This window comes from Microplitis demolitor, chromosome 7 (assembly GCF_026212275.2).
Source record: "Microplitis demolitor isolate Queensland-Clemson2020A chromosome 7, iyMicDemo2.1a, whole genome shotgun sequence".
NCBI classification, from domain to species: domain Eukaryota; kingdom Metazoa; phylum Arthropoda; class Insecta; order Hymenoptera; family Braconidae; genus Microplitis; species Microplitis demolitor.
Window position 1 is genome coordinate 20,914,124 of NC_068551.1, and position 27,954 is coordinate 20,942,077.

The 27,954-nt window shown below is 32.7% G+C and overlaps 1 protein-coding gene across 5 annotated transcripts in view; it reads right to left on the minus strand.

Annotated features, from left to right (window-relative positions):
• LOC103574415 (uncharacterized) overlaps positions 1 to 27,954 on the minus strand; it is a 140,543-nt gene that overhangs the window by 46,357 nt on the left and 66,232 nt on the right. For all 5 annotated transcript variants that reach the window (XM_053740729.1, XM_053740727.1, XM_053740728.1 and 2 more), the window contains one exon: positions 23,944 to 24,019. In XM_053740729.1, the coding sequence (XP_053596704.1) occupies positions 23,944 to 24,019 (76 nt within the window). The remainder of the gene's footprint in view (positions 1 to 23,943; positions 24,020 to 27,954) is intronic.

A 27,954-nucleotide genomic window follows, 5' to 3' on the forward strand; every position in this document is an offset into this window, starting at 1 on the left:
TACTAGAGAAATCCTAGAGAAATTCTAGACAAATTCTAGAAAAATCCTAGACAAATCTTAGAGAAATACTAGACAAATCCTAGACAAATCCTAGAGCAATACTAGATAAATACTAGACAAATCCTAGAGGAATACTAGACAAAGCCTTAAGAAATCCTAGACAAATCCTAGACAAATCCTGGACAGATCCTAGAGAAATCCTAGAGAAATCCTAGACAGATCCTAGACAAATCCTAGAAAAATCCTAGAAAAATCCTAGACAAATCCTAGAGAAATACTAGACAAATCCTAGAGGAATACTAGAGAAATCCTAGAGAAATCCTAGAGCAATACTAGATAAATACTAGACAAATCCTAGAGGAATACTAGACAAAGCCTTGAGAAATCCTAGACAAATTCTAGAGAAATCCTAGACAAATCCTAGAGAAATACTAGAGGAATACTAGAGAAATCCTAGAGAAATACTAGACAAATCCTAGACAAATCCTAGAGAAATACTAGACAAATACTAGATAAATCCTAGACAAATCTTAGAGAAATACTAGACAAATCCTAGACAAATCCTAGAGCAATACTAGATAAATACTAGACAAATCCTAGAGGAATACTAGAGAAATCCTAGACAAATCCTAGAGGAATACTAGAGAAATCCTAGAGAAATACTAGACAAATACTAGATAATTCCTAGAGGAATACTAGACAAATCCTAGAGAAATCCTAGACAAATTCTAGAGAAATACTAGACAAATCCTAGAGGAATACTAGACAAATCCTAGAAAAATCCTAGACAAATCCTAGAGAAATACTAGACAAACCCTAGACAAATCCTAGAGAAATACTAGACAAATACTAGACACATCCTAGAGGAATACTAGACAAATCCTAAAGAAATACTAGACGAATACTAGATAAATCCTAGAGGAATACTAGAGAAATCCTAGAGAAATTCTAGACAAATTCTAGAAAAATCCTAGAGAAATACTAGACAAATACTAGAGAAATACTAGACAAATCCTAGAGAAATCCTAGACAAATACTAGACGAATCCTAGAGGAATACTAGAGAAATCCTAGAGAAATCCTAGACAAACCCTAGACAAACCCTAGACAAATCCAAGAGAAATACTAGACAAATACTAGATAAATCCTAGACAAATCTTAGAGAAATACTAGACAAATCCTAGACAAATCCTAGAGCAATACTAGATAAATACTAGACAAATCCTAGAGGAATACTAGACAAAGCCTTGAGAAATCCTAGACAAATTCTAGAGAAATCCTAGACAAATCCTAGAGAAATACTAGAGGAATACTAGAGAAATCCTAGAGAAATACTAGACAAATCCTAGACAAATCCTAGAGAAATACTAGACAAATACTAGATAAATCCTAGACAAATCTTAGAGAAATACTAGACAAATCCTAGAGGAATACTAGAGAAATCCTAGACAAATCCTAGAGGAATACTAGAGAAATCCTAGAGAAATACTAGACAAATACTAGATAATTCCTAGAGGAATACTAGACAAATCCTAGAGAAATCCTAGACAAATTCTAGAGAAATACTAGACAAATCCTAGAGGAATACTAGACAAATCCTAGAAAAATCCTAGACAAATCCTAGAGAAATACTAGACAAACCCTAGACAAATCCTAGAGAAATACTAGACAAATACTAGACACATCCTAGAGGAATACTAGACAAATCCTAAAGAAATACTAGACGAATACTAGATAAATCCTAGAGGAATACTAGAGAAATCCTAGAGAAATTCTAGACAAATTCTAGAAAAATCCTAGAGAAATACTAGACAAATACTAGACAAATCCTAGAGGAATAGTAGAGAAATCCTAGAGAAATACTAGACAAATCCTAGACAAATCCTAGAGAAATACTAGACAAATACTAGATAAATCCTAGACAAACCTTAGAGAAATACTAGACAAATACTAGACAAATCCTAGACAAATCCTAGACAAATCCTAGAGCAATACTAGATAAATACTAGACAAATCCTAGAGGAATACTAGACAAATCCTTAAGAAATCCTAGAGGAATACTAGACAAATCCTAGAGAAATCCTAGACAAATTCTAGAGAAATACTAGACAAATCCTAGAGAAATACTAGAAAAATACTAGATAAATCCTAGACAAACCTTAGAGAAATACTAGACAAATACTAGACAAATACTAGACAAATCCTAGACAAATCCTAGAGCAATACTAGATAAATACTAGACAAATCCTAGAGGAATACTAGAGAAATCCTAGACAAATCCTAGAGGAATACTAGAGAAATCCTAGAGAAATACTAGACAAATACTAGATAATTCCTAGAGGAATACTAGACAAATCCTAGAGAAATCCTAGACAAATTCTAGAGAAATCCTAGACAAATCCTAGAGAAATAGTAGACAAATACTAGACAAATCCTAGAGGAATGCTAGATAAATCCTAGAGAAATCCTAGACAAATACTAGACAAATCCTAGAGGAATCCTAGACAAATACTAGACAAATCCTAGAGAAATCCTAGACAAATTCTAAAGAAATTCTAGACAAATCCTAGAGAAATAGTAGACAAATACTAGACAAATCCTAGAGGAATACTAGAGAAATCCTAGAGAAATACTAGACAAACCCTAGACAAATCCTAGAGAAATCCTAGACAGATCCTAGACAAATCCTAGAGAAATACTAGACAAATCCTAGAGAAATCCTAGACAAATACTAGACAAATCCTAGAGAAATACTAGAGAAATCCTAGAGAAATACTAGACAAACCCTAGACAAATCCTAGAGAAATACTAGACAAATACTAGACAAATCCTAGAGGAATACTAGATTAATCCTAGAGAAATCCTAGACAAATACTAGACAAATCCTAGAGGAATACTAGAGAAATCCTAGAGAAATACTAGACAAATCCTAGACAAATCCTAGAGAAATACTAGACAAATACTAGATAAATCCTAGACAAATCTTAGAGAAATACTAGACAAATCCTAGACAAATCCTAGAGCAATACTAGATAAATACTAGACAAATCCTAGAGGAATACTAGACAAAGCCTTGAGAAATCCTAGACAAATTCTAGAGAAATCCTAGACAAATCCTAGAGAAATACTAGACAAATCCTAGAGAAATCCTAGACAAATCCTAGAGGAATACTAGAGAAATCCTAGACAAATCCTAGAGGAATACTAGAGAAATCCTAGACAAATACTAGACAAATCCTAGAGGAATACTAGAGAAATCCTAGAGAAATACTAGACAAATTCTAGACAAATCCTAGAGAAATACTAGACAAATACTAGATAAATCCTAGACAAATCTTAGAGAAATACTAGACAAATCCTAGACAAATCCTAGAGCAATACTAGATAAATACTAGACAAATCCTAGAGGAATACTAGACAAAGCCTTAAGGAATTCTAGACAAATCCTAGACAAATCCTGGACAGATCCTAGAGAAATCCTAGAGAAATCCTAGACAGATCCTAGACAAATCCTAGAAAAATCCTAGACAAATCCTAGAGAAATACTAGACAAATCCTAGAGGAATACTAGAGAAATCCTAGAGAAATACTAGACAAATCCTAGAGAAATCCTAGACAGATCCTAGACAAATCCTAGAGAAATCCTAGACAAATCCTAGAGGAATACTAGAGAAATTCTAGACAAATCCTAGAGGAATACTAGAGAAATCCTAGAGAAATACTAGACAAACCCTAGACAAATCCTAGAGAAATACTAGACAAATACTAGACATATCCTTGAGAAATACTAGACAAATTCTAGACAAATCCTAGAGAAATACTAGACAAATACTAGATAAATCCTAGACAAATCTTAGAGAAATACTAGACAAATCCTAGACAAATCCTAGAGCAATACTAGATAAATACTAGACAAATCCTAGAGGAATACTAGACAAAGCCTTAAGAAATCCTAGACAAATCCTAGACAAATCCTGGACAGATCCTAGAGAAATCCTAGAGAAATCCTAGACAGATCCTAGACAAATCCTAGAAAAATCCTAGAAAAATCCTAGACAAATCCTAGAGAAATACTAGACAAATCCTAGAGGAATACTAGAGAAATCCTAGAGAAATACTAGACAAATCCTAGAGAAATCCTAGACAGATCCTAGACAAATCCTAGAGAAATCCTAAACAAATCCTAGAGGAATACTAGAGAAATTCTAGACAAATCCTAGAGGAATACTAGAGAAATCCTAGAGAAATACTAGACAAACCCTAGACAAATCCTAGAGAAATACTAGACAAATACTAGACATATCCTAGAGGAATACTAGACAAATCCTAGAAAAATCCTAGACAAATCCTAGAGAAATACTAGACAAACCCTAGACAAATCCTAGAGAAATACTAGACAAATACTAGACACATCCTAGAGGAATACTAGACAAATCCTAAAGAAATACTAGACGAATACTAGATAAATCCTAGAGGAATACTAGACAAACCCTAGCCAAATCCTAGAGAAATACTAGACAAATCCTAGAGAAATAGTAGACAAATACTAGACATATCCTAGAGGAATACTAGACAAATCCTAGAAAAATCCTAGACAAATCCTAGAGAAATACTAGACAAACCCTAGACAAATCCTAGAGAAATACTAGACAAATCCTAGAAAAATCCTAGACAAATCCTAGAGAAATACTAGACAAACCCTAGACACATCCTAGAGGAATACTAGACAAATCCTAAAGAAATACTAGACGAATACTAGATAAATCCTAGAGGAATACTAGAGAAATCCTAGAGAAATTCTAGACAAATTCTAGAAAAATCCTAGAGAAATACTAGACAAATACTAGACAAATCCTAGAGGAATACTAGAGAAATCCTAGAGAAATACTAGACAAACCCTAGATAAATCCTAGAGAAATACTAGACATTTCCTAGAGAAATCCTAGAGAAATACTAGACAAACCCTAGACAAATCCTAGAGAAATACTAGACAAATACTAGACACATCCTAGAGGAATACTAGAGAAATCCTAGAGAAATCCTAGACAAATCCTAGAGAAATACTAGACAAATCCTAGAGAAATCCTAGACAGATCCTAGACAAATCCTAGAGAAATCCTAGACAAATCCTAGAGAAATACTAGACAAATCCTAGAGAAATCCTAGACAGATCCTAGACAAATCCTAGAGAAATCCTAGACAAATCCTAGAGGAATACTAGACGAATACTAGATGAATCCTAGAGGAATACTAGACAAATCCTAGAGAAATTCTAGACAAATTCTAGAGAAATCCTAGACAAATCCTAGAGAAATACTAGACAAATACTAGACAAATCCTAGAGGAATACTAGAGAAATCCTAGAGAAATACTAGACAAACCCTAGACAAATCCTAGAGAAATACTAGACAAATACTAGATAAATCCTAGAGGAATACTAGACAAATCCTAGAGAAATCCTAGACAAATTCTAGAGGAATACTAGAGAAATCCTAGAGAAAAACTAGACAAACCCTAGACAAATCCTAGAGAAATACTAGACAAATACTAGACACATCCTAGAGGAATACTAGAGAAATCCTAGAGAAATCCTAGACAAATCCTAGAGAAATACTAGACAAATCCTAGAGAAATCCTAGACAGATCCTAGACAAATCCTAGAGAAATCCTAGACAAATCCTAGAGAAATATTAGACAAATCCTAGAGAAATCCTAGACAGATCCTAGACAAATCCTAGAGAAATCCTAGACAAATCCTAGAGGAATACTAGACGAATACTAGATGAATCCTAGAGGAATACTAGACAAATCCTAGAGAAATTCTAGACAAATTCTAGAGAAATCCTAGACAAATCCTAGAGAAATACTAGACAAATACTAGACACATCCTAGAGGAATACTAGAGAAATCCTAGAGAAATCCTAGACAAACCCTAGACAAATCCTAGAGAAATACTAGACAAATACTAGACATATCCTAGAGAAATACTAGACAAATTCTAGACAAATCCTAGAGAAATACTAGACAAATACTAGATAAATCCTAGACAAATCTTAGAGAAATACTAGACAAATCCTAGACAAATCCTAGAGCAATACTAGATAAATACTAGACAAATCCTAGAGGAATACTAGACAAAGCCTTAAGAAATCCTAGACAAATCCTAGACAAATCCTGGACAGATCCTAGAGAAATCCTAGAGAAATCCTAGACAGATCCTAGACAAATCCTAGAAAAATCCTAGAAAAATCCTAGACAAATCCTAGAGAAATACTAGACAAATCCTAGAGGAATACTAGAGAAATCCTAGAGAAATACTAGACAAATCCTAGAGAAATCCTAGACAGATCCTAGACAAATCCTAGAGAAATCCTAAACAAATCCTAGAGGAATACTAGAGAAATTCTAGACAAATCCTAGAGGAATACTAGAGAAATCCTAGAGAAATACTAGACAAACCCTAGACAAATCCTAGAGAAATACTAGACAAATACTAGACATATCCTAGAGGAATACTAGACAAATCCTAGAAAAATCCTAGACAAATCCTAGAGAAATACTAGACGAATACTAGATAAATCCTAGAGGAATACTAGAGAAATCCTAGAGAAATTCTAGACAAATTCTAGAAAAATCCTAGAGAAATACTAGACAAATACTAGACAAATCCTAGAGGAATACTAGAGAAATCCTAGAGAAATACTAGACAAACCCTAGATAAATCCTAGAGAAATACTAGACATTTCCTAGAGAAATCCTAGAGAAATACTAGATAAATACTAGACAAATCCTAGAGGAATACTAGACAAAGCCTTAAGAAATCCTAGACAAATCCTAGACAAATCCTGGACAGATCCTAGAGAAATCCTAGAGAAATCCTAGACAGATCCTAGACAAATCCTAGAAAAATCCTAGAAAAATCCTAGACAAATCCTAGAGAAATACTAGACAAATCCTAGAGGAATACTAGAGAAATCCTAGAGAAATACTAGACAAATCCTAGAGAAATCCTAGACAGATCCTAGACAAATCCTAGAGAAATCCTAAACAAATCCTAGAGGAATACTAGAGAAATTCTAGACAAATCCTAGAGGAATACTAGAGAAATCCTAGAGAAATACTAGACAAACCCTAGACAAATCCTAGAGAAATACTAGACAAATACTAGACATATCCTAGAGGAATACTAGACAAATCCTAGAAAAATCCTAGACAAATCCTAGAGAAATACTAGACAAACCCTAGACAAATCCTAGAGAAATACTAGACAAATACTAGACACATCCTAGAGGAATACTAGAAAAATCCTAGAGAAATACTAGACAAATACTAGACAAATCCTAGAGGAATGCTAGAGAAATCCTAGAGAAATACTAGACAAACCCTAGATAAATCCTAGAGAAATACTAGACATTTCCTAGAGAAATCCTAGAGAAATACTAGACAAACCCTAGACAAATCCTAGAGAAATACTAGACAAATACTAGACACATCCTAGAGGAATACTAGAGAAATCCTAGAGAAATCCTAGACAAATCCTAGAGAAATACTAGACAAATCCTAGAGAAATCCTAGACAGATCCTAGAGGAATCCTAGACAAATACTAGACAAATCCTAGAGAAATCCTAGACAAATTCTAAAGAAATTCTAGACAAATCCTAGAGAAATAGTAGACAAATACTAGACAAATCCTAGAGGAATACTAGAGAAATCCTAGAGAAATACTAGACAAACCCTAGACAAATCCTAGAGAAATCCTAGACAGATCCTAGACAAATCCTAGAGAAATACTAGACAAATCCTAGAGAAATCCTAGACAAATACTAGACAAATCCTAGAGAAATACTAGAGAAATCCTAGAGAAATACTAGACAAACCCTAGACAAATCCTAGAGAAATACTAGACAAATACTAGACAAATCCTAGAGGAATACTAGATTAATCCTAGAGAAATCCTAGACAAATACTAGACAAATCCTAGAGGAATACTAGAGAAATCCTAGAGAAATACTAGACAAATCCTAGACAAATCCTAGAGAAATACTAGACAAATACTAGATAAATCCTAGACAAATCTTAGAGAAATACTAGACAAATCCTAGACAAATCCTAGAGCAATACTAGATAAATACTAGACAAATCCTAGAGGAATACTAGACAAAGCCTTGAGAAATCCTAGACAAATTCTAGAGAAATCCTAGACAAATCCTAGAGAAATACTAGACAAATCCTAGAGAAATCCTAGACAAATCCTAGAGGAATACTAGAGAAATCCTAGACAAATCCTAGAGGAATACTAGAGAAATCCTAGACAAATACTAGACAAATCCTAGAGGAATACTAGAGAAATCCTAGAGAAATACTAGACAAATTCTAGACAAATCCTAGAGAAATACTAGACAAATACTAGATAAATCCTAGACAAATCTTAGAGAAATACTAGACAAATCCTAGACAAATCCTAGAGCAATACTAGATAAATACTAGACAAATCCTAGAGGAATACTAGACAAAGCCTTAAGGAATTCTAGACAAATCCTAGACAAATCCTGGACAGATCCTAGAGAAATCCTAGAGAAATCCTAGACAGATCCTAGACAAATCCTAGAAAAATCCTAGACAAATCCTAGAGAAATACTAGACAAATCCTAGAGGAATACTAGAGAAATCCTAGAGAAATACTAGACAAATCCTAGAGAAATCCTAGACAGATCCTAGACAAATCCTAGAGAAATCCTAGACAAATCCTAGAGGAATACTAGAGAAATTCTAGACAAATCCTAGAGGAATACTAGAGAAATCCTAGAGAAATACTAGACAAACCCTAGACAAATCCTAGAGAAATACTAGACAAATACTAGACATATCCTTGAGAAATACTAGACTAATTCTAGACAAATCCTAGAGAAATACTAGACAAATACTAGATAAATTCTAGACAAATCTTAGAGAAATACTAGACAAATCCTAGACAAATCCTAGAGCAATACTAGATAAATACTAGACAAATCCTAGAGGAATACTAGACAAAGCCTTAAGAAATCCTAGACAAATCCTAGACAAATCCTGGACAGATCCTAGAGAAATCCTAGAGAAATCCTAGACAGATCCTAGACAAATCCTAGAAAAATCCTAGAAAAATCCTAGACAAATCCTAGAGAAATACTAGACAAATCCTAGAGGAATACTAGAGAAATCCTAGAGAAATACTAGACAAATCCTAGAGAAATCCTAGAGAAATACTAGACAAATACTAGATAAATCCTAGACAAATCTTAGAGAAATACTAGACAAATCCTAGACAAATCCTAGAGCAATACTAGATAAATACTAGACAAATCCTAGAGGAATACTAGACAAAGCCTTAAGGAATTCTAGACAAATCCTAGACAAATCCTGGACAGATCCTAGAGAAATCCTAGAGAAATCCTAGACAGATCCTAGACAAATCCTAGAAAAATCCTAGACAAATCCTAGAGAAATACTAGACAAATCCTAGAGGAATACTAGAGAAATCCTAGAGAAATACTAGACAAATCCTAGAGAAATCCTAGACAGATCCTAGACAAATCCTAGAGAAATCCTAGACAAATCCTAGAGGAATACTAGAGAAATTCTAGACAAATCCTAGAGGAATACTAGAGAAATCCTAGAGAAATACTAGACAAACCCTAGACAAATTCTAGAGAAATCCTAGACAAATCCTAGAGAAATAGTAGACAAATACTAGACAAATCCTAGAGGAATGCTAGATAAATCCTAGAGAAATCCTAGACAAATACTAGACAAATCCTAGAGGAATCCTAGACAAATACTAGACAAATCCTAGAGAAATCCTAGACAAATTCTAAAGAAATTCTAGACAAATCCTAGAGAAATAGTAGACAAATACTAGACAAATCCTAGAGGAATACTAGAGAAATCCTAGAGAAATACTAGACAAACCCTAGACAAATCCTAGAGAAATCCTAGACAGATCCTAGACAAATCCTAGAGAAATACTAGACAAATCCTAGAGAAATACTAGACAAATACTAGACAAATCCTAGAGAAATCCTAGAGAAATACTAGACAAATACTAGATAAATCCTAGAGGAATACTAGATTAATCCTAGAGAAATCCTAGACAAATACTAGACAAATCCTAGAGGAATACTAGAGAAATCCTAGAGAAATACTAGACAAATCCTAGACAAATCCTAGAGAAATACTAGACAAATACTAGATAAATCCTAGACAAATCTTAGAGAAATACTAGACAAATCCTAGACAAATCCTAGAGCAATACTAGATAAATACTAGACAAATCCTAGAGGAATACTAGACAAAGCCTTGAGAAATCCTAGACAAATTCTAGAGAAATCCTAGACAAATCCTAGAGAAATACTAGACAAATCCTAGAGAAATCCTAGACAAATCCTAGAGGAATACTAGAGAAATCCTAGACAAATCCTAGAGGAATACTAGAGAAATCCTAGACAAATACTAGACAAATCCTAGAGGAATACTAGAGAAATCCTAGAGAAATACTAGACAAATTCTAGACAAATCCTAGAGAAATACTAGACAAATACTAGATAAATCCTAGACAAATCTTAGAGAAATACTAGACAAATCCTAGACAAATCCTAGAGCAATACTAGATAAATACTAGACAAATCCTAGAGGAATACTAGACAAAGCCTTAAGGAATTCTAGACAAATCCTAGACAAATCCTGGACAGATCCTAGAGAAATCCTAGAGAAATCCTAGACAGATCCTAGACAAATCCTAGAAAAATCCTAGACAAATCCTAGAGAAATACTAGACAAATCCTAGAGGAATACTAGAGAAATCCTAGAGAAATACTAGACAAATCCTAGAGAAATCCTAGACAGATCCTAGACAAATCCTAGAGAAATCCTAGACAAATCCTAGAGGAATACTAGAGAAATTCTAGACAAATCCTAGAGGAATACTAGAGAAATCCTAGAGAAATACTAGACAAACCCTAGACAAATCCTAGAGAAATACTAGACAAATACTAGACATATCCTTGAGAAATACTAGACAAATTCTAGACAAATCCTAGAGAAATACTAGACAAATACTAGATAAATCCTAGACAAATCTTAGAGAAATACTAGACAAATCCTAGACAAATCCTAGAGCAATACTAGATAAATACTAGACAAATCCTAGAGGAATACTAGACAAAGCCTTAAGAAATCCTAGACAAATCCTAGACAAATCCTGGACAGATCCTAGAGAAATCCTAGAGAAATCCTAGACAGATCCTAGACAAATCCTAGAAAAATCCTAGAAAAATCCTAGACAAATCCTAGAGAAATACTAGACAAATCCTAGAGGAATACTAGAGAAATCCTAGAGAAATACTAGACAAATCCTAGAGAAATCCTAGACAGATCCTAGACAAATCCTAGAGAAATCCTAAACAAATCCTAGAGGAATACTAGAGAAATTCTAGACAAATCCTAGAGGAATACTAGAGAAATCCTAGAGAAATACTAGACAAACCCTAGACAAATCCTAGAGAAATACTAGACAAATACTAGACATATCCTAGAGGGATACTAGACAAATCCTAGAAAAATCCTAGACAAATCCTAGAGAAATACTAGACAAACCCTAGACAAATCCTAGAGAAATACTAGACAAATACTAGACACATCCTAGAGGAATACTAGACAAATCCTAAAGAAATACTAGACGAATACTAGATAAATCCTAGAGGAATACTAGACAAACCCTAGCCAAATCCTAGAGAAATACTAGACAAATCCTAGAGAAATAGTAGACAAATACTAGACATATCCTAGAGGAATACTAGACAAATCCTAGAAAAATCCTAGACAAATCCTAGAGAAATACTAGACAAACCCTAGACAAATCCTAGAGAAATACTAGACAAATCCTAGAAAAATCCTAGACAAATCCTAGAGAAATACTAGACAAACCCTAGACAAATCCTAGAGAAATACTAGACAAATACTAGACACATCCTAGAGGAATACTAGACAAATCCTAAAGAAATACTAGACGAAAACTAGATAAATCCTAGAGGAATACTAGAGAAATCCTAGAGAAATTCTAGACAAATTCTAGAAAAATCCTAGAGAAATACTAGACAAATACTAGACAAATCCTAGAGGAATACTAGAGAAATCCTAGAGAAATACTAGACAAACCCTAGATAAATCCTAGAGAAATACTAGACATTTCCTAGAGAAATCCTAGAGAAATACTAGACAAACCCTAGACAAATCCTAGAGAAATACTAGACAAATACTAGACACATCCTAGAGGAATACTAGAGAAATCCTAGAGAAATCCTAGACAAATCCTAGAGAAATACTAGACAAATCCTAGAGAAATCCTAGACAGATCCTAGACAAATCCTAGAGAAATCCTAGACAAATCCTAGAGAAATCCTAGACAGATCCTAGACAAATCCTAGAGAAATCCTAGACAAATCCTAGAGAAATACTAGACAAATCCTAGAGAAATAATAGACAAATACTAGATAAATCCTAGAGGAATACTAGAGAAATCCTAGAGAAAAACTAGACAAACCCTAGACAAATCCTAGAGAAATACTAGACAAATACTAGACATATCCTAGAGAAATACTAGACAAATTCTAGACAAATCCTAGAGAAATACTAGACAAATACTAGATAAATCCTAGACAAATCTTAGAGAAATACTAGACAAATCCTAGACAAATCCTAGAGCAATACTAGATAAATACTAGACAAATCCTAGAGGAATACTAGACAAAGCCTTAAGAAATCCTAGACAAATCCTAGACAAATCCTGGACAGATCCTAGAGAAATCCTAGAGAAATCCTAGACAGATCCTAGACAAATCCTAGAAAAATCCTAGAAAAATCCTAGACAAATCCTAGAGAAATACTAGACAAATCCTAGAGGAATACTAGAGAAATCCTAGAGAAATACTAGACAAATCCTAGAGAAATCCTAGACAGATCCTAGACAAATCCTAGAGAAATCCTAAACAAATCCTAGAGGAATACTAGAGAAATTCTAGACAAATCCTAGAGGAATACTAGAGAAATCCTAGAGAAATACTAGACAAACCCTAGACAAATCCTAGAGAAATACTAGACAAATACTAGACATATCCTAGAGGAATACTAGACAAATCCTAGAAAAATCCTAGACAAATCCTAGAGAAATACTAGACAAACCCTAGACAAATCCTAGAGAAATACTAGACAAATACTAGACACATCCTAGAGGAATACTAGACAAATCCTAAAGAAATACTAGACGAATACTAGATAAATCCTAGAGGAATACTAGAGAAATCCTAGAGAAATTCTAGACAAATTCTAGAAAAATCCTAGAGAAATACTAGACAAATACTAGACAAATCCTAGAGGAATACTAGAGAAATCCTAGAGAAATACTAGACAAACCCTAGATAAATCCTAGAGAAATACTAGACATTTCCTAGAGAAATCCTAGAGAAATACTAGACAAACCCTAGACAAATCCTAGAGAAATACTAGACAAATACTAGACACATCCTAGAGGAATACTAGAGAAATCCTAGAGAAATCCTAGACAAATCCTAGAGAAATACTAGACAAATCCTAGAGAAATCCTAGACAGATCCTAGACAAATCCTAGAGAAATCCTAGACAAATCCTAGAGAAATACTAGACAAATCCTAGAGAAATCCTAGACAGATCCTAGACAAATCCTAGAGAAATCCTAGACAAATCCTAGAGGAATACTAGACGAATACTAGATGAATCCTAGAGAAATTCTAGACAAATTCTAGAGAAATCCTAGACAAATCCTAGAGAAATACTAGACAAATACTAGACAAATCCTAGAGGAATACTAGAGAAATCCTAGAGAAATACTAGACAAACCCTAGACAAATCCTAGAGAAATACTAGACAAATACTAGATAAATCCTAGAGGAATACTAGACAAATCCTAGAGAAATCCTAGACAAATTCTAGAGAAATACTAGACAAATCCTAGAGAAATCCTAGACAAATACTAGACAAATCCTAGACAAATCCTAGAGAAATCCTAGACAAATCCTAGAGGAATACTAGACAAATCCTAGAGAAATACTAGACAAATCCTAGAGAAATACTAGACAAATACTAGACAAATCCTAGAGGAATACTAGACAAATCCTAGAGAAATCCTAGACAAATTCTAGAGAAATACTAGACAAATCCTAGAGGAATCCTCGACAAATTCTAGAGAAATACTAGACAAACCCTAGATAAATCCTAGAGAAATACTAGACATATCCTAGAGAAATCCTAGAGAAATCCTAGACAAATCCTAGAGAAATACTAGACAAATCCTAGAGAAATCCTAGACAGATCCTAGACAAATCCTAGAGAAATCCTAGACAAATCCTAGAGAAATACTAGACAAATCCTAGAGAAATCCTAGACAGATCCTAGACAAATCCTAGAGAAATCCTAGACAAATCCTAGAGGAATACTAGAGAAATCCTAGACAAATCCTAGACAAATCCTAGAGAAATCCTAGACAAATTCTAGAGAAATACTAGACAAATCCTAGAGAAATCCTAGACAAATACTAGACAAATCCTAGAGGAATACTAGAGGAATCCTAGAGAAATATTAGACGAATACTAGATAAATCCTAGAGGAATACTAGACAAATCCTAGAGAAATTCTAGACAAATTTAAGAGAAATCCTAGACAAATCCTAGAGAAATACTAGACAAATACTAGACTAATCCTAGAGGAATACTAGAGAAATCCTAGAGAAATACTAGACAAACCCTAGACAAATCCTAGAGAAATACTAGACAAATACTAGATAAATCCTAGAGGAATACTAGACAAATTCTAGAGAAATCCTAGACAAATTCTAGAGAAATACTAGACAAATCCTAGAGAAATCCTAGACAAATACTAGACAAATCCTAGACAAATCCTAGAGAAATACTAGACAAATACTAGATAAATCCTAGAGGAATACTAGACAAATCCTAGAGAAATCCTAGAGAAATCCTAGAGAAATACTAGACAAATCCTAGAGAAATCCTAGACAAATCCTAGAAAAATCCTAGACAAATCCTAGAGAAATACTAGACAAATCCTAGAGAAATACTAGACAAATACTAGACAAATCCTAGAGGAATACTAGACAAATCCTAGAGAAATCCTAGACAAATTCTAGAGAAATACTAGACAAATCCTAGAGGAATCCTCCACAAATTCTAGAGAAATACTAGACAAACCCTAGATAAATCCTAGAGAAATACTAGACATATCCTAGAGAAATCCTAGAGAAATCCTAGACAAATCCTAGAGAAATACTAGACAAATCCTAGAGAAATCCTAGACAGATCCTAGACAAATCCTAGAGAAATCCTAGACAAATCCTAGAGAAATACTAGACAAATCCTAGAGAAATCCTAGACAGATCCTAGACAAATCCTAGACAAATCCTAGAGAAATCCTAGACAAATTCTAGAGAAATACTAGACAAATCCTAGAGAAATCCTAGACAAATACTAGACAAATCCTAGAGGAATACTAGAGGAATCCTAGAGAAATACTAGACGAATACTAGATAAATCCTAGAGGAATACTAGACAAATCCTAGAGAAATTCTAGACAAATTCAAGAGAAATCCTAGACAAATCCTAGAGAAATACTAGACAAATACTAGACTAATCCTAGAGGAATACTAGAGAAATCCTAGAGAAATACTAGACAAACCCTAGACAAATCCTAGAGAAATACTAGACAAATACTAGATAAATCCTAGAGGAATACTAGACAAATTCTAGAGAAATCCTAGACAAATTCTAGAGAAATACTAGACAAATCCTAGAGAAATCCTAGACAAATACTAGACAAATCCTAGACAAATCCTAGAGAAATACTAGACAAATACTAGATAAATCCTAGAGGAATACTAGACAAATCCTAGAGAAATCCTAGAGAAATCCTAGAGAAATCCTAGAGAAATACTAGACAAATCCTAGAGAAATCCTAGACAAATCCTAGAAAAATCCTAGACAAATCCTAGAGAAATACTAGACAAATCATAGAGAAATCCTAGACAAATCCAAGAGAAATCCTAGACAAATACTAGACAAATCCTAGACAAATCATAGAGAAATCCTAGACAAATCCTAGAGGAATACTAGACAAATCCTAGAGAAATACTAGACAAATCCTAGAGAAATACTAGACAAATACTAGATAAATCCTAGAGGAATACTAGACAAATCCTAGAGAAATCCTAGACAAATTCTAGAGAAATACTAGACAAATCCTAGAGGAATCCTCGACAAATTCTAGAGAAATACTAGACAAATCCTAGAGAAATCCTAGAGAAAACTTGGAAAAATTCATCTCGCTGAGAATCCCAGACAAATCCTAGACAAATCCTAGACAAATCCTAGACTTATCCTAGAGAAAACTTAGAAAAATTCATCTCGCTGAGAATCCTAGACAAATCCTAGACAAATCCTAAACAAATCCTAGACTTATCCTAGAGCAAACTTGGAAAAATTCATCTCGCTGAGAATCCTAGACAAATCCTAGACAAATCCTAGACAAATCCTAGAGAAAACTTAGAAAAATTCATCTCGCTGAGAATCCTAGACAAATCCTAGACAAATCCTAGATAAATCCTAGAGAAAACAGGAAAATTCATCTCGCTAAGAATCCTAGACTTAGCCTAGAGAAAGTCCAGACTCAGCCTAGAGAAAGAGAGACTCAGGGCTGGCCCCCAGGGTCAACCGATAAACATATTTTTTACAGTGGAACTACCCACTTCCTGTAATTTTTGATAAACGTCAAGGTTGAAGTTTTTAATGCTCAAAGCAGTGGTCTCGAGTGATTATATTAAGTGAGTCTGGCCATTATAAGCCTGAGAACTGACCTACAGTAGTTAAGAGGTTAAGCCGATCCGGCTCATAGGCACTCAGAGTGTGATATGAATACTTTAAGATATATCTGGGATATTTTCGAAAGCTTCCGATCTGATTGGACGTGAAGTAATATTAGTTGGTAGCGCACACAAATTAGGCTCTCTATAATCATAACAATAGATTCATATCAAGAAATTGTGGAAAAGACGTTTACAGGCGAATAGAGATTTCTAAACTAATTTTTCTGGCGGTATTTCTAGAAAATAATTTTATAATGCAAATATACAGGAGAGCTAGGAAAAAGGTGTACCCATAAATTTTGATGATTATACTCTTAAATTTCATTGCATTTTTTACAAATCTTGTACGTCAATTTTCTTGAAAATATTTAAAAAAATAACTCTATATATATCCATCGTAGGTAAATGTTAAATTTTAATAACTGAATAGATTTAAAATAACGTAACAGGAATCTAGACAGTAATAGCTTAAATACTCAGCATGTCTGGGATAAACTTAATTTATGAAAACTACAACCCGTACTAAAATCTGTAGGAAATGCTTTATCCATCTATCCAGATTCCGATATAAATTATTCCTGTTATTTAAAAGATATTATTATCTTGATTAATATAGAGTTTAAACTGACCCTTTCAAGTAACCGCCGCAACATAAAACATCAATCACTACGAAAATATCTTGAGTAGCATGAAATATTCCTGAGCTGGTGATAGTGTCAGGACATGTCCTTTGTGTAGTGTCACACTGGACATCTACTGATGTTTACATTCCCACGGGTATTTTGATAATGCTATATATATATATATATATATATATATATCTTCATCTTCCCAAGTTCCATCTCTTGAACACAATATGATGTTCTTTGAATGATTCACCATTACATCTGATTCAGCAGGCGTTTCATCTCACAGCTGTCGTTATATTTAGAGTAGACCAACAGATCAGACACAATTGTCACTCACTGGTTACCTTCGAGAGTGCATCACGATGTGTAAATGCACATAAACTTTAAACACAGATTGTGGAGCCTTCGTGATATCCAACGAGTGCTATTCAGACAGAGTATATATATTTGTGTGCCTGGTGCGCTGTCTAAGGAGTTTGCTGGCATCACTGTTGAGCAACGCTGCCAGTGAAATGTTGTACTCTAAGGAATCCTCATAGGGATTGGGGTCGCTCGTTGTAAAAGGGATGTAACCACAGTTAGCCTCACCTGGTTTAGCACAATTTGGAATCCAGTGTCGTGGGATTGATTTGCATCCTTCGGCTCATTTGTCGGGTCATGTCTTTGGGGATTAAATAGACGGTTTTAGTTCTCAAGAGCCTTCTCTCATCAAGTTCTTGTATTCCAATGAGAATTATACATCTCTGTTATATCTGTAGCTTTATACTTGTTTCAAACTCTCATGTAATGGGAGCGTATTCTTTGCTAAGTCTTTGTTACTCTATTTGCTAGAATTACTTTTGTTTAGTTTTTTAAATTATCAGCATTGGAGTTTTGTGAGACTGGTTAATGCTTTCAGAGCGCTGTTGGAGAACGAACTTAATAATTAAACTATAAATAACTTATTGGACTTTACTTGAATACTGGGTTAATTATTAATATTGTTGTATTGAGTTTGATTAGATGGTTACTGGCCATAATGGGTTTGCTGTTTCCCAACTTTTAGATTATTGAAAATGTTTATTTGTTAAACAGTAATTTGACTGGTGATTCTCTGACTTGTTTTAAAGTCATCAAGTATTAATATTTTTATTAAATTAGTCCATTGATGCAACTGGCTGTCAAGTTTTATTTTTAATTATTAAAATAACCCATGAGAATATTAAACATTATTGTTATTATTTTTTAAAATCTATTCATAAACTAACTTTATTATACTTTTTGTTATATTTAATAATCGTGTGCACACGATAGATGAAAGAATTTTAATCCTCTTGATCCAATTAAAATTTTATTTCATTTTTTAATTCTCAAATTCGGTCATCAACAGACGCATTCATCATTTTATTGAATTAAAACTCAAAGATTCACCCAAAATATTTTTTTTTTTTTAACTAGACCCAGACAAATTTTCCTAAGCTCGGGGATATATGTTTTAGCTTCTATAAAGTTTTTAATTAGTGAGATAATGAAAATTTTTACATGAATCTGTTGACCACACGCTTTAATTTCATTGTCATCATAAAATTTTGTTGAAATAAATCCTGATATGTTAAAAAAAATATTTAACTTGAGCAAATGAAATACGGACATTAAAGTAATTGTATAGTGGTCTATTATAGGCACACAATAAATTAGTGTCAACTTAAAACGTAACTAATTAATAATTATGTATCAAAGAAAAGTGTGCGCGTGTGAGTGAAATCTGTCGTCGGAAATCACTGAGAGTCATTGTGATGAAGAGAGGAAAGGCTCTAGAGAAGCCAGGAGCTTCTCACACGAGGATGCCAACCAGCTCATTGAACGGATCACGAGAATGTGTACAAGAGCGTGACAAGAGTTTGGCATATCAACGATGAAGAATACATGCTCGGGATGATAAACTAATTTGCAATTTATACGACGTGGTCTACATCAAATATGTGGATTATGCATGAGACGACTCGAGCACCGAAACGTGACATAAGTTGAGACCATTATACCGAATTATCGCTTTAATAATACATTTACTTTATTAATTATCGACTATTATTTATTAAGGACTAAAATAAATAATAATTCTATTATTTTAATTTTTTAAAATAAACTGTTAGTAAACTAGATAATTAGTTTTTCTACTACATACACTTTATACTTCTACTGTCTTTTCTTATTGCAGACCATTTTTTTAAGTATTCAAAAAATTTCGGCTTCTCATTAAAGAAAATAATAAATTTTTTCATGAATAAAATTATATTTTGATGTTATAATTAAATGCCAGTGAAAATAAATTGTTGATAATTTAAATAAATTATTAAAATTTTTGAACTTTAATAAATTATACACATCATCAATCTTCATTCTACAGTAATTAAATATTCTATATATATTTAATAAATCAGAGTGTTCGTATAATATATATGTATATATATATATATATATATATATATATATATATATATATATATATATATTTTAATTTTAGACAATTTACACCTGCACATTCTCTCCAGTTATATTTTAATATACATATTTTCGTATATAATTTTCACTTCATCATATTATCAAATTAAGTATAGTAGTCATATTAATATTAAATAATATTTAATTACTTAATCCAGATTATAATTTATGTTACTATCTAATTTTTAATAGTCACTTTTAATTAAATATATAAACAAATATAAAAATATACATCACAGAATTTCTATTTTATCGAATTGTTCTTGTAAACATTTTTTTAAGTCATTCAATTTTTTATTAACTTTTTGTGTGATAACAAATTTTCAGCACCGGAAGTATATATTTTTATACTTAAAAACGGACATGTTATGAAATTATGAGCCAGCTTTTTAAATTCTTATTTGGAACATAAAAAATTTTGTAAAATGACACAGTCTAATATATATATATATATATATTATATCAGTTCATATATAATTAAATAGTATGTAATGGTGACTATTTTTTATGAAATAAACTTCTTATTATCTCGAATATGCTACCTCTGACTTTTCGTAGCTGCACGAAGTGCTGACGCGGCGCTGATTAAATCAACTTGTATATGTATATATATATATATATATATATATATATATATATATATACATTTTTTTTTTTTTTTTTTCATTTTTATATACCTCCTAAATTCGTTTTAGTGACATAAATTAAAGGTTTTATTTAAACCAAAAACTTTTGAATAACAATATTTTCGTTGATTTAAATATATTTAAGTATATTTTATACAATAAAGATGATAAAATTTTTTTATTTATACGTTTTCCAGGGAGGAAAGTGTCAAAGCCAAATCTGGGATAACGCTTTAATACCAGATAGGAAGATAGTCGATGACTACTACTACTTGTAAGATATTTGAAACGCGGGCTTCCGGTGGAAATAAGCTCTCGAAAGCTGAAAATATTCAGAGATTGCGGGAGTGTAGAAGAAAAAAAAACGCCAGACGACGTGATTGGGTATTTCTGGGAGACTCGGTGAGTGTTACTGAAAGTTTAAACGTCCGCGAGGTCAAAAGAGAAACCGCAGTCTTTATGATATAATATCACAGCTTAAATTATTTGTCGCCATTTAATAAGCTTTGAAAATTTATTTTTAATAAGAAAAGATTTGGGTCAAGAGACGGTTCGATTATTTTTTTTTCTAATTTTATTTTTATAAAAATTATTTTATTTTTTTTTTTTTTTTTCTATCTTAGTATAGATTAAATTTTATATTTTTTCTTGTGATAAATATAAGAGCAATATTTAAAAAAAAAACACTGATAAGTTTAAAAAAAATATTTTTCATTATTTCGATAAAAAAAAATTTTTAACGCTTGCGACAAAAATTATTTATAGTATCATTTACATAAAAATATTTGATACTTATTATCTCAACGTCAATTCAAACTAAAAATTCTGCTGACTATTTTGCGTTAACAAAACTTGGTTTTGTCTCTTTGGCGTTGGCGCTGCGTCTTTCCCTCAACTTTTATTTTCTGAGAAGCCCTAAGGCGACATTCCGATCTTTTGATATTAAATGTCAGTCAGAAGCCTAGTGGAAGTGTATTTGCAGAAGTAGTATAGAAGTAGCAACAGCAGTAGTAGTAGTAGTAGTAGGAGTAGTAGTGTAGGTTAGAGTGCGAACGTGCGCAAATGGCAGATGGGACTTTTACTTTTCTTCTTCTCGATTTTGCGGGAAAACTCTTGAGATGTGCTAACGCAGCGTGATACTTGAAGCTTTAAACGAGTGACTACCTCGTAGTTTAAGAGAGGTATTATGTACTATATAGAAAGGCTGATAAAGAGAACTGTATGAACTGGATGGTTAGTTCGAGAACAGCGCTCGGGATTCCTTCAATGACAATGAATAATAAATTCCATTATCACTTCTTACTCTCTTGCTTTTTTTAATTTCGTTTTCACTTTGCGCGCCACTAAATGGCTTTAAGCTTTTTTTTTTTACCGGTACTCTTAAATTACGACCTCACAACCGGCTTAATAATTCGATTACAATAAATTTTTAGTGTCAAACGCAATAAATTAACAGTAATTTCAAACTTCCCGTTTTATTATAATCCATTTAATCAAGACTTATCGATTTCTCAACTTTTAATTTCAAAATAAATCTCTTGAGTTCATTTTTAGTAACTAAATTATTTACCGTTTCGAAGGAGTCTAATTATAATAATTTGAAATAGGGTGAAGAAGATCCTTGTACAGAGAATTTATTTTTACTCAACTTTTCCGAGCAGAGGATTATTAATATCTCTTTGAGTGAAAATAACCATAGAGAAATATTTAATAATTAATTGTTTCAAAGTCATGTATATCAGAATTATAATTATATTATTTATAAAAAATGAAGTGTAGAGACTGAGTGCGACCCAGGTCCGTGGATTTAAAACTGGGCTTCACTGAATAAATAATGAAATTTCTATTGATATCCAGTATTCAAATAACGATAACTACTCATGTGTTTCTTCAGTATATGACTTTATTTGTCATACATATTGAACATAATCAATGATTTATTCAATACATTTTTTACCATTTTTTCGACATCTGACGTGCCCCGAAAAAAATTTTTTTAAATTATGGCAAAGTTATGATGAATTTATCCAAAATGGATCAAATCAACTGGTACCTGATGCACAAAAAATGATTAGCAGCTTAAGGGGGCCCAGTTTCTTTTACACATGAGATGGTCTCGGCTACCCATTGCCGGATTCGATCTCAAGTCATCATCGCTGTTTTAAATAAAATATTTTAAATAACTAACAGTTTAAACTCTCCATAAATCAGTACCCGAAGTGCTCAATCACTCAGTATTTACTCCTTAAATATTTTTAGTACTTTGAAAACACACGAAACTACTTAACTCTCTTTCCTTTAGTTCTATTTGTAAACTGATTATTTGGCATCGTTGCACAAATTCCATTGAGTATTGGATTCGATGTATTCCCATTGAAGTAAGCCTTATCATCCAAGTATAAATATATATACAAATGTATACTGACTGTGCTTTTGTATCCCCCAAAGCAGTATAAGCATTAAACACGAGAGAGCAAGTTGATTAGACGTACTGGGCAATGTTGATTGTTATTCGATGTACGTGAAGTGCGTTAGTAAAATAGCTAACGGATTGAGAGAATCTATTTACGAATAACCTTTCTATATGATACTACTGCAGTGGACCAGTACATGCAGCAACGGCAGTAGCAGTAGCCGAAATACTAGTGATTGTAGTAGTAGTAGTAGTAGCAGTAACGGTAATTCTGAGCAGTGTTGATTCAAGTTATATCTCTAGTAGTATCACGTTGAATTTTTACAACATTAAGCCGGCATATCACGTTCCAGTCATTCAACATCGATACTATTTTACTTTATTTTATTTTACTAGCTCGTGTATGTAATTCGCCGATATCTGGTATATTTTACATTAATACGACTGAGTTTATAGGAGGGTTTTGATTTTTACATTTAACATCTAATAGGGTTTGTGTGTTCACAAAAGGGTAAGTGAAGTGATTTCTAGTAAGCTGGCAAATTGGATGATAAATAATTCAAGGGGCTTTTTCGAGTTAAAGTTTACTGGATTTGGATGTGATGGGAAGTATGTTGTATGTAGTATGAACAAAAATAACAGCACACAAAATGAAACTACTGTACTAGCAACTCTCAGAGCTGAGTGTTTGTGTTCTCTGGACCTGTAGTGTTGGTATACTTTGTGTGCAAGTGATGTAGTGATTCGTGTTGCGCGTAGACTCTCCAGGGAATCCATTGTTTTTTTTTTTTTTTTTTTATAATTTACAATACTGGCTCTTATGTCTTATAGAAAACACTATACGGGTTGGTAACTCACCGACACACTAGATGGGCCGTTTCGTCTTTGAATTTGTACGGCGGTACGTTCACTGATAGCAGCCTTAGTGCAATAACTGTAACAAATTAGTTTTTTTTATTATCACTCGTTTTTATTTTATTGGTTAAATATATACGAGATATTTTTCTTAATAACTATTCGAGGGAAAGACATGGTGTAAGTTGGGTCTTATAAAATTTTTTAATTTTAAATCGACTTAAGTTTTTTTTTTTTTAAATAATTTAATTATTATTTTTTTAAGGCCGGCCATTTTTTCACTTTTACTGACAAACATCTTTAAATTTTTTCCTCTAATTTTTTTTAACGTTAGTTGATTATACACAAGCCTCCGGTGGAAATAAAAATAAATAGGGAAAGGGGGGGGGGGCAAAAGGGGGTAGGATAGGTAAAACGGGGTACTCCCAAAATTTTATTTTTTAAATGTTTTTTGTTAAACTTTTTCAAAAATCGAGGAATTCTTAATCCATGATGCATAAAAAAATTACAAGCTACCTAAAAAAATTTAAAAAATGCCACGAAAATTTTTCCGGCACTTGCACTATGCTAGATAAATCCACCATTAATATTAAAGTGCATCAGGTCTAGACATTTAGCGAGTTATTCTTATTATCTCACAATTCAAAATATTTATTTATAATAAATTCGATTGAATATCGATCATAATTTGAATGCCACAGTAATCTCAGCCAAAGGACAGGATCCAAAGAAAAATTCTTTCACAAAAGAAAGGATAGCAGCCATTGTTAACTTCACTGCTTATTTATTTTTTTTTTCCTTAAACATCTGTTTGTCTCATTTTTCTAAAGTCGAGAGGACCAAAAGCTGATCCAAGAAGGTATTTAGGTTGTGGGACTTGAAACAAATAGAACTCGTGGTAAGATCAGAGCAACCAATGTGCAGAGCTACGTGACTCTTGACCCTCTTGTGACAACACAAAGGAGTAATTCTAAGGGCAGCTCTTCCCTTTACATATATATATATACATATATATAGTATATGAATGCCTTACCCATACAAATCCTTGTATATATGTATACTTATGTATAAACAGGTTGCATGACCACTCGACCTCCTGTGGTCACGCCAAACGCGAACACTCTGTTTCATCGAGTAAGCGGAAGATCGATTGATGTTATTTTCCTGCCACTCGACATTTACCTTATATTCTACCCTTCTGTAGTTAAAACCGCTCCTCAAAAGATCTACCGTATCAATTTTAATTAATAAATCTCGTTCAATAAACTTTATCTTCAGTAAAAACTGTTTATTTATTTACTTAGAGACGTTCTCGCGTGATCCTCATTACTAGAAAAGAATTTACACTTTTTATAATGCGCAGTTTTCAACGCGTTGTAAGTTTCCGTAATTTTGAGATCTGCCAGCATTCAAATGAAATATTCGAGTTTTAAATTATGATGAATTTTAAAGTTTGGGCAAAATGGAGTAGACTTGAAAAAATGAAAAAAAATATTTTTTACAATAATGTGTAATTTTAAATAAAAATTATGAGCTTCAATAAAAATTAAAAGTAAAATTTTCGTTGTCATTTTGACGATGTAAAAAAAAATAATTTTTAAATAAAAAATGTCAAATCTTTACTGCAATTTCGTGGAGCGTAAGAATGTATTCAGTAGGTAATTTATAAATAAAGAAATCGGTAGAAATGAATAGAGAATAAATAAAAAAGTAAAACACGATAATGCAAAATCAAACATGATAACTTTTTAATGTGTAAAGTTTTGGACAACATAGAAAATTTATACTTGTATGGAGTCAGTTATGCTCACAAAGTCCTGAAGGACTCGTAAATTATACCGTAGTATTATCGATCGCACTGATTCCAGCGCACAAACTTCTCTAGACTAACCCCTTCTATTGCTTTCTCAGCCCCGCTACTTTGCTTTACGTCGAGTTTGTATAAGTCGCGGGTGTTTCTACTTAAGCGTACACACTATTCTCTAGTTTCAATACCAAGAGTTGCGAGGGGAGACGTACGCGACAGTACGTACGTTAATTCGCCAACTCAACTTAAGTTTCACGTTAACCCACATGGACTCGACTTTAGCTATAGAGTTGGGGGATACAAAACTTGAGATAGTAATTATTTATTATACTTTTATTCTCACGATAATGTGAATTTAACAAGCGATTTATTTTTAAAATTACGTAACAAACTTGTGGGAAAAATTTTTGCCCAAGTAATCTTTTATTCCCTTCAGGATTAACAGAAAAAAATTCTGTTTGACTTTTTGATCTTTACAATAAAAAAAAAAGTATTACAATGTAAACTATAGAATACTTTGAAAAGAAAATTTCGACAAAGTCTCGACTAATAAATTTATAATTTTAATAATCAACAATTTTTTTTATGTTAAAACACAATTGGTCAGTCTCAAAAAGAGTAAAGAATTTTTTTTTTCTCTTTTTCAAATTTTAAATAAAATTAAATCCCGGCTATATTACATTACTTGAAAATAATTTTAGAAGTAATAAATAATCACGAAAAAAAATAATTGGTCGACGTTACCGAATTTCGAATAGCTACTGACTATTTCGGTGTTCGTTACTTTTTGAAATTGGTACCAATTACCGAAAAAAAATCAGTCACTGCTACTGAAAAAATCGGTAGCTGTTACCGAAAATTAATCGGTAGTGGCTATCGATTTTTTTTTTCATGAGTATGTAAAAAATTATCTAACCTATATTTTTCTTGGTATCTAAAGTACCCGCGGGTAATAAGGCCTAAGTGACAGAAATGATGTTTAAAATAACCGCCTCCGCTAGAGATGTTACGACAAATTTATAGAGACCCGATAGCACGTTCCCTGTCTTCTATATTTCATCTTCCGTCATATGCTGTCGTAGCGCAGAAGAAATTAAAAAAAATAATCTAGTCTTCTGACTCTAAAAGAGTATTGTTGCTAAATTTAAGTGATGATTCATCTCTAATATCAATTTTATTAAGTATAGTTAAACTATTCCAGTTTGTTTAACCCGTAGGCCTTATTACCCTACCGTAGTAAAATAAGGCCTATTCGTATGGTTTTTGTAAAAGTATAATTTTTTGTTTGTTTATGGTAAAAATCACCATGACTTCATTACATTTTATGGCTGATATATTGAAATAAAGATTAATGATACATTTCGATAATTAAATGCAATATTTTCGATTCTATTAAAAATCTCCCTTAGCAAGGCCTTATTACCCGCCGGTATCTTATTACATAAATAAAAAAATACCAGCAATAAAAAATATTTCATGCTTGTTATAAAATTAATTATTCGCGGAAATTTGTTGGGCGTTAAAAAAACAGATGACTAAATAAAAGGCAATTTATTAAATTAAAATGATAATAATGTATGAATAATAATGCCTTAAGTGAAAATAAAGAAGTGAGAATAAAAATGCTAAATAAGTAATATATTCCCAGAGGTCTCCAGGGTCAGTAGCGCGAGTCGCGGAACCGCGGGGGCAAGCGTAAAACATTGCATCGCCGTTGATAAGTACTTAAATGCACTCAGGGCGTAGGAATTAAAGGCAAGAATGCAGTTTTAAATTTTTTATGTTCCTCGGAACCCCGGCTACGCTGATGCGCGCACTTTTTATCCATATTCCAGACTAGACTATATATACCCTCTGTAGCTATAAACATACACGCCGTGGATCTACGGCGGCTATTAAAAATTTTCAAACACTCCCGTAGTTCCTGGTCGCAGTAAAACGACGTTGCGTGCGGTGATATTAAATATTTAATGTTAATGTGCAAAACGCAGCTTTCTAGCTAATCAAAATCCACATCGCTGTAAGCAAGATGAGTGTTCACGAGATATATAAGCACTTAATTTTTTTAAAACTTTTATTTTATTGCTACTTTATTTTTTAAAAGACGCACGTCATTATTTTTTAAATAGATTTTTTATTGTTACTTAAATGCAGCTCCCCCGCCTCTTCGGTTCCATACACAATTATTAGTTATATTTTTAACGAGA